Below are 18312 nucleotides of genomic sequence, written 5' to 3' on the forward strand. Positions count from 1 at the left end.
GACAGCGAGTATGTCTTGACTGATCCACTACTAAGCAGAAAACTTTATTTAATTTTATTCCAAACTATTTTCTATAAACACTGGTGCTACCTTGGCCTCAGCCACTGCTATGCAGTCATCCCACATATGTAGCTCTTGGTACATTTCCATCACCTCATCTATCGCGTTCTGTGGGAAACAACATGATTATATCTACTTCTTTACGTATAAACCTCTCAATATCAACATAGTTTAGCACAAAAGAGCAAATACCTGTTCCAGGTAGTACATCTCAGCCAGTTTGTAGTTCTTGTCCAGCATTGCTAGGCGGGCTTTCACTTGGTAATGTTCTGTGCCATCACCACCCTTCAGTGAAGAACAATGAGAAAAAACAACAACTACTTCACTGACCTCGGCTCCAGTTCATCTCAGGAGCTTTGTTTATTTCTAAGTAGTTTCAAGAATTTTATATTAGTATATGTAAACGAATCAACCTCCATAATGAAATTCTTACTTGCAGCACTTTGTCTTCAAGCTTACATTTACAAACAGTATATTTCTTTAATACTATGTGGTTTTAACAGTGAACTTAAACCTGTTTATGTACGCACATATTCCTTAGAGATGGAATCAGCAATTTTGTTGGTTTCATTCAAAAAGCGAGCTTTGGATGCATCACCCAAGGCTGCAAAGCACCTGGAAAACAATGAGAAAGGCATATCATTTTTAGTGCCAGCATGATTCAGTATCTTCCATTAGTAACTTCAGCACAGTATTAATACGTCACTTGCCCTTAGAAACACTCCAGTACTACAATACTGAACACCTCAGAATACACATGCATGTGATTTTAGGAGAAATCATCTGCCAAATGCTGCTGAAAGGCTCCTTTTCAGACCTAAATAATCAGGCAGAACCGTGAATGTCTGACCACATTTCCAGCTCTTTCTCTAAAGTTGCATCACGCTGATACGCTGCTCTCCTAGTGGTTGTCTCGACATCTCTCTCTCTCCATTTCTCCTCTTGTCCTTCATTTACATTCTTCTCCATGAACAAGACTGTATTTCTCTGCATGCGTTATGCAGATCAGCCCACACATAATGCCCAATACCGTGCATTAGAGATGCCACATTACAATTAAATTGTACCTTTAACTGTGCTCTGCCCACTCCTGCCAACACAGAGACCGCTTGTACTGTAAAAAGGGGAATTCTAAATGTGCCTGCTACTTGCTAAAGCTATACCAAGCCCATTCAGATTATCTTTAGCCATCAAGGATGCAGCTTCCTGTGTGACAACTACATGACAAGTCCCAGGTCGAGAGCTCTTCTCTCGCCCAAACTCACACACTGGGGCAAAAGAAATGGAACAGAAAGTACAGGTATATGAATGCGCTGATATAGGAACTTGTCTCAAGGCAAATCTCACACAAATCTGGTGTCTGGCAGGTAGTTAACTCTTACTAGAGCTGGGCAGCAGGTCAGTACAGTTACGCCACTGTTACGCTACAGTTACGCCACTGTTCTTAAGTTTAGAAGAAGTGACCCATATTAGTCCCACAATGGGGAAATTTCACCTCTTTAACCCATCTGTGCAGTGAAACACCACATACACACTAGTGAACACACACACTAGGAGGCAGTGAGCACACTTGCCTGGAGCGGTGGGCAGCCCTATTCGCAGCGCTTGGGGAGCAGTCGGAGGTTAAGTGTCTTGTTCAAGGGCACCTCAGTCACGTACTGTTGGTGCTGGGGATCGAACCGGTGACCTTCCAGCCACAGGGCCGGTTCCCTAACCTCCAGCCCACAACTGCCCCATCACAGGCGAGCAGATCACCGGTTGCTCCACTCAAACAGGGAATATATAACTCAGAGGTTTTTCAGAGGTTGCTAAAGTATATTTGGCCCACCTCTCTAATCATGTCTAAAAACTCTCCTGGTGACAGCAGAGCAGTATTGTTTTCCTAGCCGCAGAAAGCCAGGGCTGTCGCTACAACGTGGATGTGTGTTTTATGGTGTATTACAGCAAACATTTATCAAACCTTTCTTATCGCTGTCTAGGAAAAGTTATATCGCAATAATAATTCATTCATTTTTTTTGTCACCCAGCTAACTCTTACTGACATGTCTAAGCTGTTTTCAAACTAATACCTACCTCTTTTTCCATAAAAAAAAAGCTGGAGTTCAAATTCTCAAAATCTTTAAGAAGATACTTTCCCATCTTTAATCACATAAATAAAGCTGGAACAAGCTTGTTTCCTTATGGCAGCATCAGCTCTGGTTCTGGAGTTGCCCTGCACATTTTGCTCTTATGCACCACTTCAACTCAGTCAGAGCTGGTTAAAGAAGGTAAATGAGTTAATGAGTTAAAGCCTGCAAAACTGTTAAATACACAGGACAGAGGGTCTTCAAGACCAGGCCTAGGAATCAAGGTCTATTTTTTCCCTTTCTGACTGTGTTTCAGGCACTGTTCTCTCAAATATCTTACTAAGGAATCATTGTAAACTCACATAAACGCACATCCTCACTGCTCGTACAACATGATCTGAAATGGCTTTCTGCTCCCCTATGTAGTGCGCACTATTTAGATCATTATAGAACCGCTTCTTCACACACAGTGCATTATATGTCTAAATAAAAGACATTTATACTCAGTCAAAGCTGCACAACATCTTATGGGTGTAGAAACCTTAAGCTACATTTACAATACAAGCCTTGTTGCTCAAATCCGATCTGTCTGACTCAATGGTTCACACTCATTTAGGTCAGTGACTCAAATATGTCATTAATGTGATGAACCGGCCTGAAATGACCCTCATGAGCTCATCCTACTCAGTAACATCACGTGACTGAATCACTGCATCATCAGCACAAACTAACGAGCAGAACGAGCTTTACTGAGAAGATCATTAACTCTGATTGGCTCTCAGCTTCATTATTAGAGCCAGATGAAGGAGAAAAAGGTCAGATGAGCTGCTTTTCCACCGTTTACAGGCTTTAACTTCTGTTTTGTGCTGTTGCCATGGGAACGCTGAATGATGGCGCAGTGGATAAAAGCACATGAATTCTGATTTGAATGTCACGTTAAGGTCACATGGCCACGATTTAGATACGTATCCGATCTAGGACCACATATGAAAGCGGCTCAGGTCAGATTTGAAAAGACCAGATGTCTGTCCACACAGCCCTGAAAACATCAGATCTGAGTCACATTTTTAATTATGTTACACTGGAATGCTCACATCTTTTTACCAGTATGTAGACAGCCCCACTAGGAAGAACAGGACAATTGGTCTCCTTCACAACAATGTGAAGGACACATACATCGCCACACCCGTCCCCTCTAGGAAAATCTGACCACAACCTGGTCTACCTGCAGCCTCAGTACAAACCCTGTGTCCAGAGACAGCCGGTAACTACTTGCTCCTTCAGGAAATGGTCTCCTGAAGCCGAAGCGGCTCTCAAGGACTGTTTCGAGTCCACGAAATGGAGTGTACTGCACGAGCCATATGGGGAGGACATTGAGGGGATTACACAATGCATGACAGACTACATGAACTTTTGCATGGACACTGTTGTTCCAGTGAAAACTGTACGCTGCTTTGCTAACAACAAGCCCTGGATAACCAGTGATGTCAAAGGTCTGCTGAATAAGAAGAAGAGAGCCTTTAAAGAAAACAACCAGGAGGAGCTTAGGAGTGTACAGAGCGAGCTCAAAGTCCAATTGCGAGAGGCCAAGGAGTCCTAAAGGATGAAGATGGAGCAGAAGTTAAGGGAGAATAACATGAGGGAGGTATGGAATGATATGAAGACCATTACAAGCTGTAAGCAGAGGATGGACAGCGCGTTAGACGGTGACGCAGAGAGAGCCAATGAGTTCAACATCTTCTATAACCGGTTTGACTGCCCTGTTCAGATCTCCACAGCACCTGTATGTCCAGCAGTCACTTCCACACCCTCCCTTTTCTCATCTCCTGGCGCTTCAGTCTCTGTCTGTCTGGACATCAACACCTCATCTGCTCCTATTGATATTCATGCTACCCTTCCAAACGCTGACAGCACAGACATCACAACCCCCTCTACTCCCTCTTCACACATCAAAGCATCTGTTCTGATCTGTAGCACCGCTATAGTCCCCCTCCCTGTCCTGTGCTGCTGAGCTGAGGGCACCCCTACAGCACATCTTCAATCTGAGTCTGCGCTTGGGGAGGGTTCCCACACTGTGGAAGACATCATGAATCATTCCAGTACCCAAGAGGGGGCAACTTAGTGAACCCAAAGACTTCAGGCCTGTTGCTCAAACATCTCATGTCATTAAGAGACTGGATCACCTTCTTCTACACCTTCTCAGAGCCCAGGTTTGACATGCAACAGACCCTCTGCAGTTTGCCTACAAGGAGAAAGTGGGAGTGGAGGATGCCATGCTATACCGTCTCCATCGTGCCCACTCTTATCTGGACAAGGGTGGTTGTGCTGTAAGAGTCATGTTCTTTGATTTTTCCAGTGCCTTTAACACCATTCAGCTCCTCCAACTGAGAGACAAGCTGGTTAACATGCAAGTGGATCCACACCTGGTCTCCTGGATTACTGACTACCTCACTGGCAGACCTCAGTATGTCCGGCTGAAGGATTGTACATCAGAGACTGTGGTCAACAGTGCAGAAGCACCACAAGGGACTGTACTTTCCCCTTTCTGTTCATACTGTCCACCTCAGACTTTCAGTACAACTCTGAGACGTGCCACATGCAGAAGTTTTTAGATAACACTGCCATTGTGGCTTGTGTAAGGGGGGCAGGAGGAGGAGTACAGGACCCTGGTGAAAGACTTGGTGGAGTGGTGCTGTGGGAACAACCTCCGTCCTGTCCCCGCAGTCATGGGCTAGAGGTTGGGGAAACAGCCCTGTGACCGGAAGGTCACCAGTTCAATCCCCAGTGCCTACGGTACATGAGTGAGGTGTCCTTGAGCAAGACACCTAACCCTCCCTGGGTGCTGCGGATAGGGCTGCCCACCACTCTGGGCCAATGTGTCACGTGTGCGTGTGTGTGTGTGTGTGTGCGTGTGTGTGTGTGTGTGTGAGTGCTCGTGCGCTTACTAGTGTGTGCATGTGGTGTTTCACTGCACGGATGAGTTAAATGTGGAGGTGAAATTTCCCCACTGTGGGACTAATAAGGGTCACTTAATCTAAATCTAGACGGCATTTCCTTTATAAGCTAATACAGCTAACCACTGTCACATTGCCTGATGAGGAGTCACTGTCTTCTACATATTTTCCCCTCAGTGGACGATGTGCCAACATGATATTTGCCAGAGAAATGACTGTTTCTGGACTTTTAACATCAGCTAGAGCACCCAGCCTAGTTAGAGATAGAGCTGCAGTCTCTCAGCCACATACCTGCTTACAAACACAAGAAGAACCATCACATTTCATTCAACTTGGCTACTGATAGAAGTAGTATTTAATACTAGTTGCTGTATCAGCTAAGGAATCCCATACTGGTGTATCCATTAGGATATGTGAGTGGTGCAGAGTGAGGAGTGATCGCAACAAAGTTCTACAGATATTACACAACTAGGCTCATGCTGCCCCTTTTGCTGCTATAGGATAAAGAAGATCATGTTAAAATGATCTGCATTTGGCAGTTTTCTGGCTGGTGTCTGGCTGTTTGTTTTAAGCCTTTACCTTCTTAAAACAGCCATAATTTAGATAATTAATGAAATAAAGTATGTGGTATATTGTTCTTATGTGAAAGACATAAAATAAATACCATAAGTATGTGAGTGAGTAGTGGAAAATAAAAAACCCGGAGTGGAGTCAGAGTTACAGAACACTTATAATGGAGGAGCAGAAACATCCACCACTCTGCTCACATACTCTGGTCTCCACAGTTATTTTGCTCAAATTATTTTATATAACACCATCACGAAGTTATAACAGAGGTACGAAGCTCAACACTGAGAATGATGAAATAAAACTGATGATGTTGTCATGACTAAACGATGTTAAGGTGCCGCCAGGCTGACCTCTCAGCGATGTGCAGTTGCCGTGCTTCAAGAGAGAGCTTGCTCAATGTCTTCCACATAGCTTCTGTTTCAGCACACATTTCCAGAGTCTCCAGGAATGCAGTGGCTCTACGATGCACAGACATATCAACAAATGTTAACAAATGTATTTGCAGGTCTGAATGAAAATATATGAGAGTTAAGCCCATCCTCCAAACCCAAAATCTCACGCAAGTCACCTGGATGAGATTCAGGAAGCAAATCTCATGAGTCATAATTGACTTCTGCAAATTCACCACAGTTTCCTTTTGAAACTCTTCCCTTTACACAAAGGCTGTGTTTCTTAAAAGTCCATCATTTAGTGGCTAATAAGGTCTCAAGTACACGTGGTCAGTTTAAGGCTTAACGACATCCCATTCTGCACATGTTCTACGCAATATGCAGCTGATCACACAGACAATTAAAGAGAAATTCTAGTGATTTTCCAAAAAAAAAAAAAGATGTAATATTTGTAATAATAATAATAATAATAATAATAATAATAATAATCCACATGATTTGAAGGCTCAGAAGAAAACAACTTCAGTCACTGTGGTTAGTGAAATAATGAATTCTAGAAAAACTGACTCTGATTTTTTTACAGTTATGGTGATCAGGAGTCATGATGTCTGCAATACTAATATACCCACTTTATTTACCATCCAAAATAACCAAAAATCTAAATTAATCTGAGTTTGTAATGTTGGTAATGGTAAAGCAGTAGTAAGGTCTCAGAACTGCTGTAATACAGGTTCTCAGGCATTGGGCAGGGTCTCTTTTTGTGAGAGAGCTTTTAGAGGCGACTAACTCTTCTAACATCTGTCAGTATCAATTTAAGGCAGCTAAAATTCTGTTGACTGATCCTATAGGCAGATATAATTTTATTTGGTCAAAAATAAACAGTATTTTTCACAAAATAATTAGCTAAACAGATTTTTCTATTCTTATTTTTTTAATCGATTCGAATCACTGAGGTTTTTTTGGGTTGGTGTTACTCTATTGCTAAAAGTTACATTTTTGTAATTTTAATAATGATAGTGTTTTGTACTCAAGTTCACCATAGCAAACTAACCACAGAGTACTGTTCTGGAGTGACATGTAGGGACAGACAGCTTCTCAAAGCTGGGCTGCAAACAAAACAAACCCACAGGAAATGAATGCATAAACAAACACCAATGACTAACTTGAAAGCTATTAATGCTTCAAAGAAAACTTGTAAAAACTTTTAAAGCTGTAATGTCCAATTTCAGAGCAACTATCTCTGTCAGAAAGGCTCAGTTAGTTACTCCTCCTATTATGTGTTTCCCTTTAGGCAGATAAAATGCATACATAGCTCCGCATCTGGCCAATCAGAATACGATAGTTGTGGTCAGCTTGGTGTGTAAGAGACATCAGACTCTGGGTCTACGTGTGTGTAGAGCGACTAATGTCGAGACCAACCTGTGATAATCTCCGTCATCGATAGCGGTTCCAAACTCGATCAGTCCTTCATCCAGTGTGTAAGAGACTGTGTTCACTCCTTCCGTCACAATGACCTCTGTTTTACCGTTTGTCCTCTCTAGATCCACAACATCCCCCTGGAAAAAGCACACAGGCTTAAGAGCTGCATCATTCTCAGCTCCCAGCATTTGGGGTTGGATTGATTCTGAATGTCTCTCTATTAAGCTTTAACATGTTTTATCTTACTCTCAGAGGGAACATCGTGACTCTCTCAGGGCTGTCGATGTTGTACCACACACAGAGGTTTCCACGGTTCTGAGCCACCACCACATCGCTGCCTGGCACCCACTGAACGTAGGAGCAAAAGCTCAGCACGGTGGTCTTTATGCCGCTTTCGATGTCAAACAGATTCAGCTAAAGAGAGAGAGAGAGAGAGAGAGAGAGAGAGAGAGAGAGAGAGAGAGAGAGAGAGAGAGAGAGAGAGAGAGAGAGAGAGAGACAGACTCGATCAGAGCACTAAAATGGTGAGAGAGGCTATTTCACACTGCTCTTTTATTCTTTCATTTCATTTTATCACTGACAGTGAAGTTGATCAGTCATAATGTCAATTAGTCTTGATCAATTTTCCAGGCCTCTAAATAAATTCTGAACAAAAACATGATATTGTGTGATATAATTCTAGAGACACTGAACTGTTTGATTCCAGACCCTATTAAGATGATGACCAGAGCTATACAGCATTGGCTAAATTAGCACTGCCCCCAAGTCATTTAGCACTGAACCTACAGTAAGGATCTACATTTTCCGTGATAATAATAATCGTTTTTATTCTCAGTGAATCTGCTGACTTGTGCAGGAATTAAATTGAGTATTTATTGCACTGAAAGACTGTTAAAGAGATAACAGTAAAAAAGTTGCAGCTGCTATTAAGTTTATGCCTGACGATTTAAAGAAGGATTTTAAGTTTAGGCTTTTTGAACCAGACTGGAAAACCCAGACTTCTGAATCATTAAACTCCATATTTCTGTGGACACAGAAACAGAAAACCTGAGCTGGGCCTGTAGGCTGCCTCTAATAAGTGAGCTAAAGCTGCTTTAGATAAGAGAATACTGGCTTCAGATTACAAAATGTTTGTCTCAGCTCAGCAAAGATGTCTAAAATATATTGAAGGTTATCTGTTGTTGTCTCTATTGCTTGCAACTAGAATTGATATCATTTTAAAGTCACTTCAGAGTCGGTTCTGAAAATGTAAATACATTTAGACTCTGCCATTAAATATACATATAATTATTGTTGGGATAAAACTTTATATCTTCACTTTTCATTTTTTTACATAATTTCAAAATATTGGCTGCTCTTAAAACAATTAAAGTGCTCCAAAACGACTCCAAAAAAATGGTTCCTTTAACTCCAGTTCAAATTTCAGAAGATTTTTTCTGTCTTCTGTGAAATAACTGTTTTGGAATTATGAGGATTTGTCCTGACAGCAACCAACACTCCAACTCCTACAGGTCTGCATTCCCAGCTTGCAGGGATGACTTTTCTGATGTTACTTCAAAGTAAATGCATTAGTGGATGTACATTAAAAAAACAGCCAAATGTGACTGTACCCCTTTAACTCTGGAACCGTGACATTTACCCGAAGCTTCTTATCCCTGAAGAGCAACTTGCGACCAGTCTCATTCAACTCTAGCCAGTCAATCTTGGAGTCGTGGCTAACAGCCCCCAGGTTATAACCACCAGCCAAGTCCACTATGTGAGGGAACAAGAGGGATATGTTATTGCCTCATCAGTTATTAATCAATTCATCTGAACATACTGTATTAGTCAAGCTACAGATCCCTTAATACTGATGCTAGGTCGGTTGGCTAGGTTGTTTCAAAGCACTACAGTTTAACAGGGTGATTCAAAAAGATTCATCTGTTATCAAAGCGTCATATTTTTCCAACCATAAGCACCAAGAAACCAATCACAATCTAATTGTAAGAGGGAGTCATAGAGTTTCTGATGGGCTCTCTTCAGTCTGAGAGGAGATGAGACCCCTGAGCAGAAAGCACTCTGCGTACTCCACTTCAATAAGAGTGAATCAGTCATAACTGTGCAGCAGGATTTTCGCGGGCAGTGAAGCTCCAGTAGCTCAGAGCGTTTGTTGCTGGTTCCACAGCACTGGATGATCTCCGAAATTGTACTGAAACAGCCGTGAGTGCAGTGACACCCGACATGCTCAATCCAGAATCTGATGAGTTTGACTGTGGCTTTGATGTCGTCAGTACAGCTGGAGGAGGTTCAGACTTGTACAATTACATAATAAAATGTATGCTAATTTAAACCGTTTACAGCTCACTGCATTGATCTGTAGTGATTTATAGGTGAAATAAATAATTTTGAAATCAGATTCATCTTTTTGAATCAGCCTGTATAACTGACACTGGATGAACATGTAGGCCAAAGTCGATTTCAGTCAGGCTCAGTGATCTGAGAATGTGACATACTCAGACTTAAAGGGAGGTACAGAACAACAGGTCAGGTCTGCATTCACTGCTGTGCACAAAAAATTCCACATGTAAATACACACAACAGCACGCACCAAAATTGGAGACATTTCTATTCAGGGAGCCTCCGAACATCCACCGACAAACAAAAACATATTTGTGCATCTTTCAAAAATCACATTCATCTGAGATTCATCCTTTCACCTCATTTGTTCACAAATGACCACTCCGAGGGGGTGATTCACAGGGCAGGAGGGGAAAAGAAGATTAGAAGGAAAAAAAGCACTTTCCAATTTACACTTTCCAAACACGTTTCGAGCACGCAGGGACGGTGGGGAGGAAAGGAGCACTCTGCTGTCAGTCACAGGCTAACAAATTGGATGAAGTTGCTTCCCCATTTTACCACCTGAAAAAGGAAGAAGGCAAAAAAAAGGTAGAGGAGCATGCCTGGACTTAATTAGCATAGGAAATGGACAGAGCCGTGGCAGATTGCACAAGGAGAGGGTCCTGGCGATGGCGCCGCAGGGTCGGAGCCTAATTGAAAGGCAGCGTCCAAGGCCGCATATGACTGTATTTCAACACGCGCCTCTCTGACTGTTTCCGCTTGCTGACTCTCACCTTTGAGGATGGCGGACGATGCAGAGTAGGCGCTCAGAGAAAGTGATCATAGATTACGTAACCGAATAAATGAGGACGGGCAGGACGTGTGCATGTGTGTTTATAAGGCTTTCATTGAAAAGGAGTACTTATGACTAGACCCACAAAAACGACACAGCCGGGCTCCAGAGAAATTCTGTATGGGCCACATAACCTTTACCCAAAGGTCTTTAATCTTGAGCGTGTGTTGAAACAGAACTGATCCAATACTTGTGTTTATAAATAATACAGCCACACAGTGCATACTTTAAGCACATTTAAATTCATACTAGTCTAATTTAGATATTTTAGGCTGCCACAGTAAGATCACTCTGAAATATTCCATAATACACAGGTGAATTATGTAGGGAGCACACAGGTGAAATCAATAGGGTCCACCAAAGGCTCAGTCTTTGCAAGCCAAAATGGCTCTGGTACACCACTTTGTGCCAAACTCTGTGAGAGATTTGTCAAACAGTTCCAAAAAACATGTCTCAATGCAAGATAGCAAAATATTAAAGTTATTCACCATATTACATGCTGGATCAGCTGCATTATTGTTAGGTAAAGCCAGGCAGACACTGAGCAATTTTAGAAATCTTGTTCTTTATTGACGGCTCACACTGTATGTTTGAATCGCACCTCGTGTTCAGCCAAAGCCTGCGATTTATATACTCACACTCTACGAACACTCGGTCCGACTGACCTGACGCGACATGGATGCTCACACTGCACGTGAAACGCAGCCCCTACAGACGCTCTATCTACAATAAAGCCATTTCATTCAAAACAACATGCTGTGCCTCTGATGTCCTGATCAAAACGCTGGCTGTATCTCAAACGGCTCCCTGCTCCCTACATAGTGCACCACGTATTAAAATAGCTTCTATAAAGTGCATCACATGTCTAATAAATAGCCTTCTGAGATTCAGCCGTGTGTGCACACTTCCATCCTGAACTAACAGGGCAATGTTTTGGTGTAGAAGTCAGATTCAGCATCTGACAAACCGATACACCAGTTCTGCAAACTGGTGCCACACTGTGCAATGAAGCTGAAGAGCAGGCAGCTCTACAGACAGACAGCTTTACAAAGACAAGAAAACACTGTATTTATTTATTCCTCACAATTAAATTCAGTCAAATGGAGCAAAGTTAGAATACACAGACGCTGGTGCCGCAAATGTGAGCGGTGGCTGTGATTGTGTGTGGTTTTGGGTGCGACTTCGTGAGGCTGCTGAGACGGTCAGACAACCGACCAAAATTTCAGGCGTCAGAAATCCATCAGATCGTCTGAGCACTCAATCTGAGCTCGTTTGGGCAGTTAATCGGGCATCGTTTCCCCTCTCACACTGCACTGCAAACGACAGTCAAAGAAGCTGAAATTCAGCCTGAACATTAAATTCAGTCTCTGACCAAATTCCATTAAAATCGGGCTAAAACAGCACTGGCTTAACGAGCAAGGTGTGCATGTTAGAAGCAGGTTAGGACTGCACTCTGCAGGGCCGCAGATCTTCATGAGGAGGGTTGGTGACCAGTGGTGTACTGAGTAAGAACACGCAGCAGGCTGATCAGATTCTCCACCAGGGCAGGAACGCCATGTTAGGAAATCAGACATCAGACTATGTAAATATGTAGAAAGTGAAGCATTTATGAGAGTAAAAACAACTCTGTCTGTTAGCGCTTATTAGTTCTCCAGGTAATTACCCCGGTACTACTAGGTTGCATGTCAGTTGATTGCCATGTCAGTTTAACTGGGATTTTGGCTCAAATTCACATTCACACTAAAACCTTAATGTTTAATTATCGTTAAAAATCTGGGTAAAAATCTGGGTAAAAATACATGGCTTAAGATAAATCGTCTTACACAGAGAATATCTGAAAGTGTTAATGCATTATACCTATTTATTCGCTGAATTCTCCATATGGGGGAAAAAAATTTAAATAGAGTAAATAACTGCAAATGAATAGAAATTCCACAGCCTAAGATGTGTTAACTTTCTTCAAATTACGAAATCAACAATTTATGTAATTTGACCAAACTGTACTCCAGTGGTAAGAAATATGTCCTTATTGCCAGTTTCCATCCATGCTGACACTCACCAATGGCGATGGTTTTGATGTCGATTAGATAGGCCAACTTCTTGTTATCGTCCACTCCTCTCTGCCTCCTCTCATTCAAACGCACACTGCACACAAACAGCAACACATGAACACATGTTTACACATGTTTAAGGGAGCTGGCCTGACAGCGTTCCACAGTAAGGAGCCGAGCACTCTGGTCCGGCAGAGACATGGATGCTGATTTGTGATGACTAACTTTCCCCTCTCCAAAGCCTAACAGGGCAGCTGTATGCTAAACAACAGTGGTTTACACAATAGCATGACACACAGTGTACTGTCTTACTCTGAATGAACTTCAGCTCAACCACGTCACCTAGTGGTGACTGTGAATATTGTATCATATGTGAAAGCTATTATTATATTGCCTGGAATTAAAGGCTAAACTGAACTTAAGCAGAGCGCACCTGATAAGGTGGGGGTTCATAAATTCAGTGCGAACAGATCCCAGGATCTCGTTGTTACCGTACTCCACCAGGGTCAGTTCTCCAGCATTGAAAACCATACAAACCTGCCACAAAAACAACAGAACATTAGTACCTGTTCTAGAAGCACGTTCAGCCAAGATGCAGTTCCAGACTAAATTTCATCTTCACAAGATCTTACAAGGGCAGCCACAGTTAACCGTTTTAACCACGGTTTTATAACTTCTCTGCTAATCCAGGTTCAGATGCTCAAGCTATGATTAATCCCGATCCTCAAAGCAGGATTTCTCAGAATGCTGGATAACTTCAGCCAAAAGTTGAGGATTGTTCCTGAGTGTTCCTTGTTTTTTGGCCTAAATCATCCAGCTTGCTGAGAAACACTGCTTTGTCAACAGTGGTGGACAGTAAATAAGTAATTAAGTAACTAAGTAACCTATGTAATTAGTTTCTGTAATTTAAGTAGCTTTTTCGTGTATCTGTACTGAAGTTTTTCTGGGCGACTTTTTACTTTCACTCCACTACATTTCAAAGTCAAATATCTTCCTTTTCCTCCACTACATTTTGAGAAATCTGTCGTTCCTTTTGGTTTCTGTGTGTAGAAAAACGTAACATGTTAAAACGAAAGACGCGCAAAGCAAGAGCACCAATCAGGGCACAGCGTTTATGAAAAAGTTTGTAAAAAGTGATTTCAGAGCCACTCGGTTCTACCTGATGGAAACTGTTTGCCTTCAGTCTTTTGTGCTTATGATCATTTTAATAGACGTCAGCGTCACTAATTAATGACGTTCTATTAAAAGACTGGTTTACCAAAAGATACACTGGAGGATTTTCACCTAAAATGAGTTCATGAAGCGAGTCTTGTTATAAAAATGATAACAGGATATTAGAGCCATAATTAATCTTTTAGTAATTTTACTTTATACTTAAGTACATTTGAAGGTAAATATTTTAGTACTTTTACTCAAGTTGAGGACTTCGTCCACCACTGTTTGTGAAGTACCAACCAGGTTACCCTCTAGACATGCAGCATGTCATGGTGATGTACTCTGGTGAAAAGGGTTCCACCATCGAGAGACGGAACATCCTGTGTTAGATCGAACTAATCTTAAAGTTAGGTGGATAACTGAGTCTGCAGTTAGTTCAGCCCTCTGAATGTGATTGGCTGAGAGGGAAACGATGAGGGCCAATATGAAATATGTTCTTCACTCCACATTATTCAGCTGTAACCTAGCATGTAATGGTAACCATCATGAAGATATCATGAACCATTTTACTTTGCGTAATGCAGGAGCATTTCTAGACTGCTGGTTGTTAAAGGGGTCAGGCCAGCTGGTCAGTCATCAGGGCAGAACAGTCTGCATTAAAAACAGAAAACTGCTTTCTACAGGGAGATTCACTCGAAAGAGGCCCTGAATATTCTACTGTAGCTCCCGTTAGGATGAAGCGATCTGAACCAAAATAAATACGCTACGTACTTTGACGTATGTGTGACTGCATGGTCTCTGTTTTCTACCAGACAAACGGAGGTTAAATGTTGCGACGGCTGTCCTGCGCCTACCTCATCGCTCCCACGCAGGGACATCCCAGCTTGTTTGAAGCTCCAGATACTGAGGATACTCATATCTGGATACTACAGATACTCATTGGTTCGTGCTTGTTAGATAACACATCCTCCGTTTATGCTGCTAACTTAACTAATGCCTTTGGAGCCGTGGCCCAATATGTGTTTTGGGCCGGCTACAACATACGTGTTAGCAGTAAGCACTATTATTACTCTGGCTGCTCTGTGGCTGACTTGCTGGTAAGTGCAGAAACTCTGAACTCACTCTGAACTGAGAACGTGCCCTAGTAAACTGGGTACAGTGACACACCTGGCGTAATATAAAGAAACTTTCTTGTTAATCTTTTTTTTTATCTTCGGAAAAGCTAATAAAAAATATCAGTAATGAAACTGCTGTAAAATTGCAATCGATGCCCTCAAGCTCATCCCAAATTGTGAGATGTGGGCAGTTACATTATCCTTTTGTATTCTTGCATCGTTTTAATCTGTTGAAATCTGCTTATCTTTAAACCAACACACTGAAAGAATTATTAATATTATTAATAAAGGGAGAATGCATACCGTTTCATTCTCGAAGAAGAACTTTTCATTTCCTCCAGAGCCCTGCCATGCCACCTGTAATGGGAAGGTAATGTTTTACAGGAGTGAGACAGGGCCATCAAGTTCCACTTTACACTACATTACACACACAGACAGACACACACGGACACACGCACACACAAAGCCCATAGGCAGGCCGCTGCACCGTTATCCTTTCTGTCATACTGAACAGCCCTCCAGCTCATGTGAAGGCTCCTTGAAAACTCAATTAAAGGTGGATTAGCACGGCCGACCACGACAGCCCTTGAACTTTTAATTAAACAGTTTTTAAACAAGTCCTTGGAACGTTCAATAGGGCCATTCACCTTAAATGCTCACACAACCTAGAAAACTGCTCTGAGAGAAGAAAAGCATGACAACACATAGAGAAAAGGAATGGAGAACAAACAAAAGCATTTTGTGCAGAATTCAAGTAATCAAAGAGAGTCTTCTTCGAAACACAGGTAAAGACCTGCTGTCAAGGTCTGGAAGGTGCAGCGTAGATACGTACACAAGCACTTAAATTCTGAAATAGCAGTGAGGTCAGACCACATGATCAGTAGAAGCTTCAAACCCAAGAAATGAGCAGACTGAACAACATTCAAAGAACGATTTAAAAATTTTCTTATGTAGACTGAAAACTAGCAGTTGAGTGTGCATTTCCCAAATTTTTGACCGTTCTTCCAGAAACGCATTTGTGAGGCCTGGCTCACAGTCTCTGCTCTAATTCATCCCAAAGGTGTTCTATCAGGTTGAGGTTAGGACTCTGTGCAGGCCCAGTCAAGTTCCTCCACACCAAACTGGCTCATCCATGTCTTTATGGACCTGCTTTGTGCACTGGTGCATAGTCATGTTGGAACAGGAAGGGGCCTTCCCCAAACTGTTCCCACAAAATTGGACGCATGAAATTGTCCAAAATCTCTTGGTACTGAAACATCAAGTTCCTTTCACTGGAACTAAGGGGCCAAGCTCAACTCCTGAAAAACAACCCCACACCATAATCCCCCCTCCACCAAACTTTACACTTGGCACAGTGCAGCCAGACAAGTACCGTTCTCCTGGCAACCGCCAAACCCAGACTCGTCCATTGGATTTCCAGAGGGAGAAGTGTGATTGCTCACTCCAGAGAACACGTCTCCACTGCTCTAGGGTCCAGTGGTGGCGCTTTACACCACTGCATTCCACACTTTGCACGCTTGGTTATGTAAGGCTTGGATGCAGCTGCTCGGCCATGGAAACCTATTCCATGAAGCTCTCTATGCTGTTCTTGAGCTGATCAGAAGGTCACATGAAGTTTGGAAGTCTGTAGCAATTGACTCTGCAGAAAGTTGGTGACCTCTGCACACTATGTGCCTCAGCATCCGCTGACCCCGCTCTGTCATTTTAAGTGGCCGACCACTTTGTGGCTGAGTTGCTGTTGTTCCCAATCGCTTCCACTTTGTTATAATACCACTGACAGATGACTGCAGAATATTTAGTAGTGAGGAAATTTCACGACTCTACTTGCACAGACTGGCGTTCGATCACGGTACCAGCTCCTGAGAGCGACCCATTCTTTCACTAATGTTTATAGAAGCAGTTTGCAGGTCTAGGGGCTTGGTTTTCAATTCAATTATTTGGATGGGTGACTGAATACTTTTGGAAATATAGTGTACCTTCACACTGATAATAAATGAAGATTAGTTCTTATGCTAACTAGCGTGAACTGGTCTTGTACTGCATCTTTTACCAAGTGGGAACTGGGAAGAAATTTACTTGAATTCTAACTTCATCTAACTTGTAATTCCCTCCAGGGAAAATCAGGGTTTCTCAAGAGCTCAAACTTGGCAGAGATGCTATTTATTAATGCCATTACACATGGCAGAACAAGAAGTCATAGCGTATTTACTGCATGTCAAATATCATAAACTAGTCATGAAGACTATGAAGATGATTTTCAGTTTGCTTATTACAATTTGCATACTGCTGTTTGTATATGATTTGTAAGAATTGTAAGGTTAAGCCAGTGTGTGCAAGATTTTACACTTTCTTGTTTTCTCTGGCACTTAATTTGCAATGAATTGCCATAGCACTTTAAAATTAATGAAGCATGAATCAAACAACTCTTTAACTTAAACTTAAACACTTCAGCACATAGCAGCCAAACAAGCTTTATCTTACCCTTCTTTCCAACCTCAAAGAGTTGAGGCTTCTTGAATGATTTATTAGGAAAGTAGGAGATTCCGAGTTGGAAAATTTCAAGAAGCAGAACTGTTAGCCATATAAGGTCACAATCCATCCTGAGCCAAACATAACTCTGTCCAAACCTGACCAACATCAGCTGGAGACTGAATCTCACTCCCATGCTTATCCTGAGATAAGCACCTGCTGAATTACAAACTAAATCAATTTATTTTACCATAATAATTTTCATTTAACACAGCTAACACTACATGAAAGCTTGCACTGACCAGGTCACTTGCTAACTGGCCCCACAGATATCAACCATAGCTGGTGTTGGACTAAACATACTAACACTAAATAAATATTAGTTGTCATGCTCACAAAACTCAGTCAGCTTTATTTTAGTTTTCTATAGGGACATAAACACATAGAGCTTTAATCAGAACTGAACTTTTGATCCGAACCTAAACATAGCCCAACAAAATTCTGACCAAGTTTGTTGAAGCACAGCACATATTTTCTTAAGTTGAACTCGACCTGATCCTGAGTCTGAGTGTGAATCAGTACCTGACTTCCAACCTGAAGACTAAAGAGATTTAAACTCACACAATCCGAAGGATAACCCCTGCTAAATCAGAAATCAGATAAAAAAATTTTAAAAGTGAGTAGACCAGCCTGAATATCAGCCAATCTAGCCCAGACTGAAATTCCAGTTTAACAAATTTCGTCATGGAGTGCATTTACATGCGTTTACATGCACTCAATATACGAGCATAATCGGATTTCTGCAGTTATCTGATCATTCAAATGGTCATGTAAACACCATACTCTGATTTAAAAATCAGATTATGAAAATTGCTAAAGAGGCTGTATTTTAGCT

The 18312-nt window shown here is 41.9% G+C and overlaps 1 protein-coding gene across 2 annotated transcripts in view; it reads right to left on the reverse strand.

Annotated features, from left to right (window-relative positions):
- ift172 (intraflagellar transport 172) overlaps nt 1–18312 on the reverse strand; it is an 83058-nt gene that overhangs the window by 58580 nt on the left and 6166 nt on the right. For both annotated transcript variants that reach the window (XM_017701018.2, XM_017701017.2), the window contains exons 12-21: nt 15252–15305; nt 13112–13215; nt 12687–12772; nt 9098–9210; nt 7705–7872; nt 7459–7595; nt 6001–6108; nt 591–675; nt 253–345; nt 91–168 (exon numbers count right to left, since the gene is read on the reverse strand). In XM_017701018.2, coding sequence (XP_017556507.1) covers nt 91–168; nt 253–345; nt 591–675; nt 6001–6108; nt 7459–7595; nt 7705–7872; nt 9098–9210; nt 12687–12772; nt 13112–13215; nt 15252–15305 — 1026 coding nt within the window. The remainder of the gene's footprint in view (nt 1–90; nt 169–252; nt 346–590; nt 676–6000; nt 6109–7458; nt 7596–7704; nt 7873–9097; nt 9211–12686; nt 12773–13111; nt 13216–15251; nt 15306–18312) is intronic.

The sequence above is a fragment of the Pygocentrus nattereri genome, chromosome 4 (genome assembly GCF_015220715.1).
Source record: "Pygocentrus nattereri isolate fPygNat1 chromosome 4, fPygNat1.pri, whole genome shotgun sequence".
NCBI classification, from domain to species: Eukaryota; Metazoa; Chordata; class Actinopteri; order Characiformes; family Serrasalmidae; genus Pygocentrus; species Pygocentrus nattereri.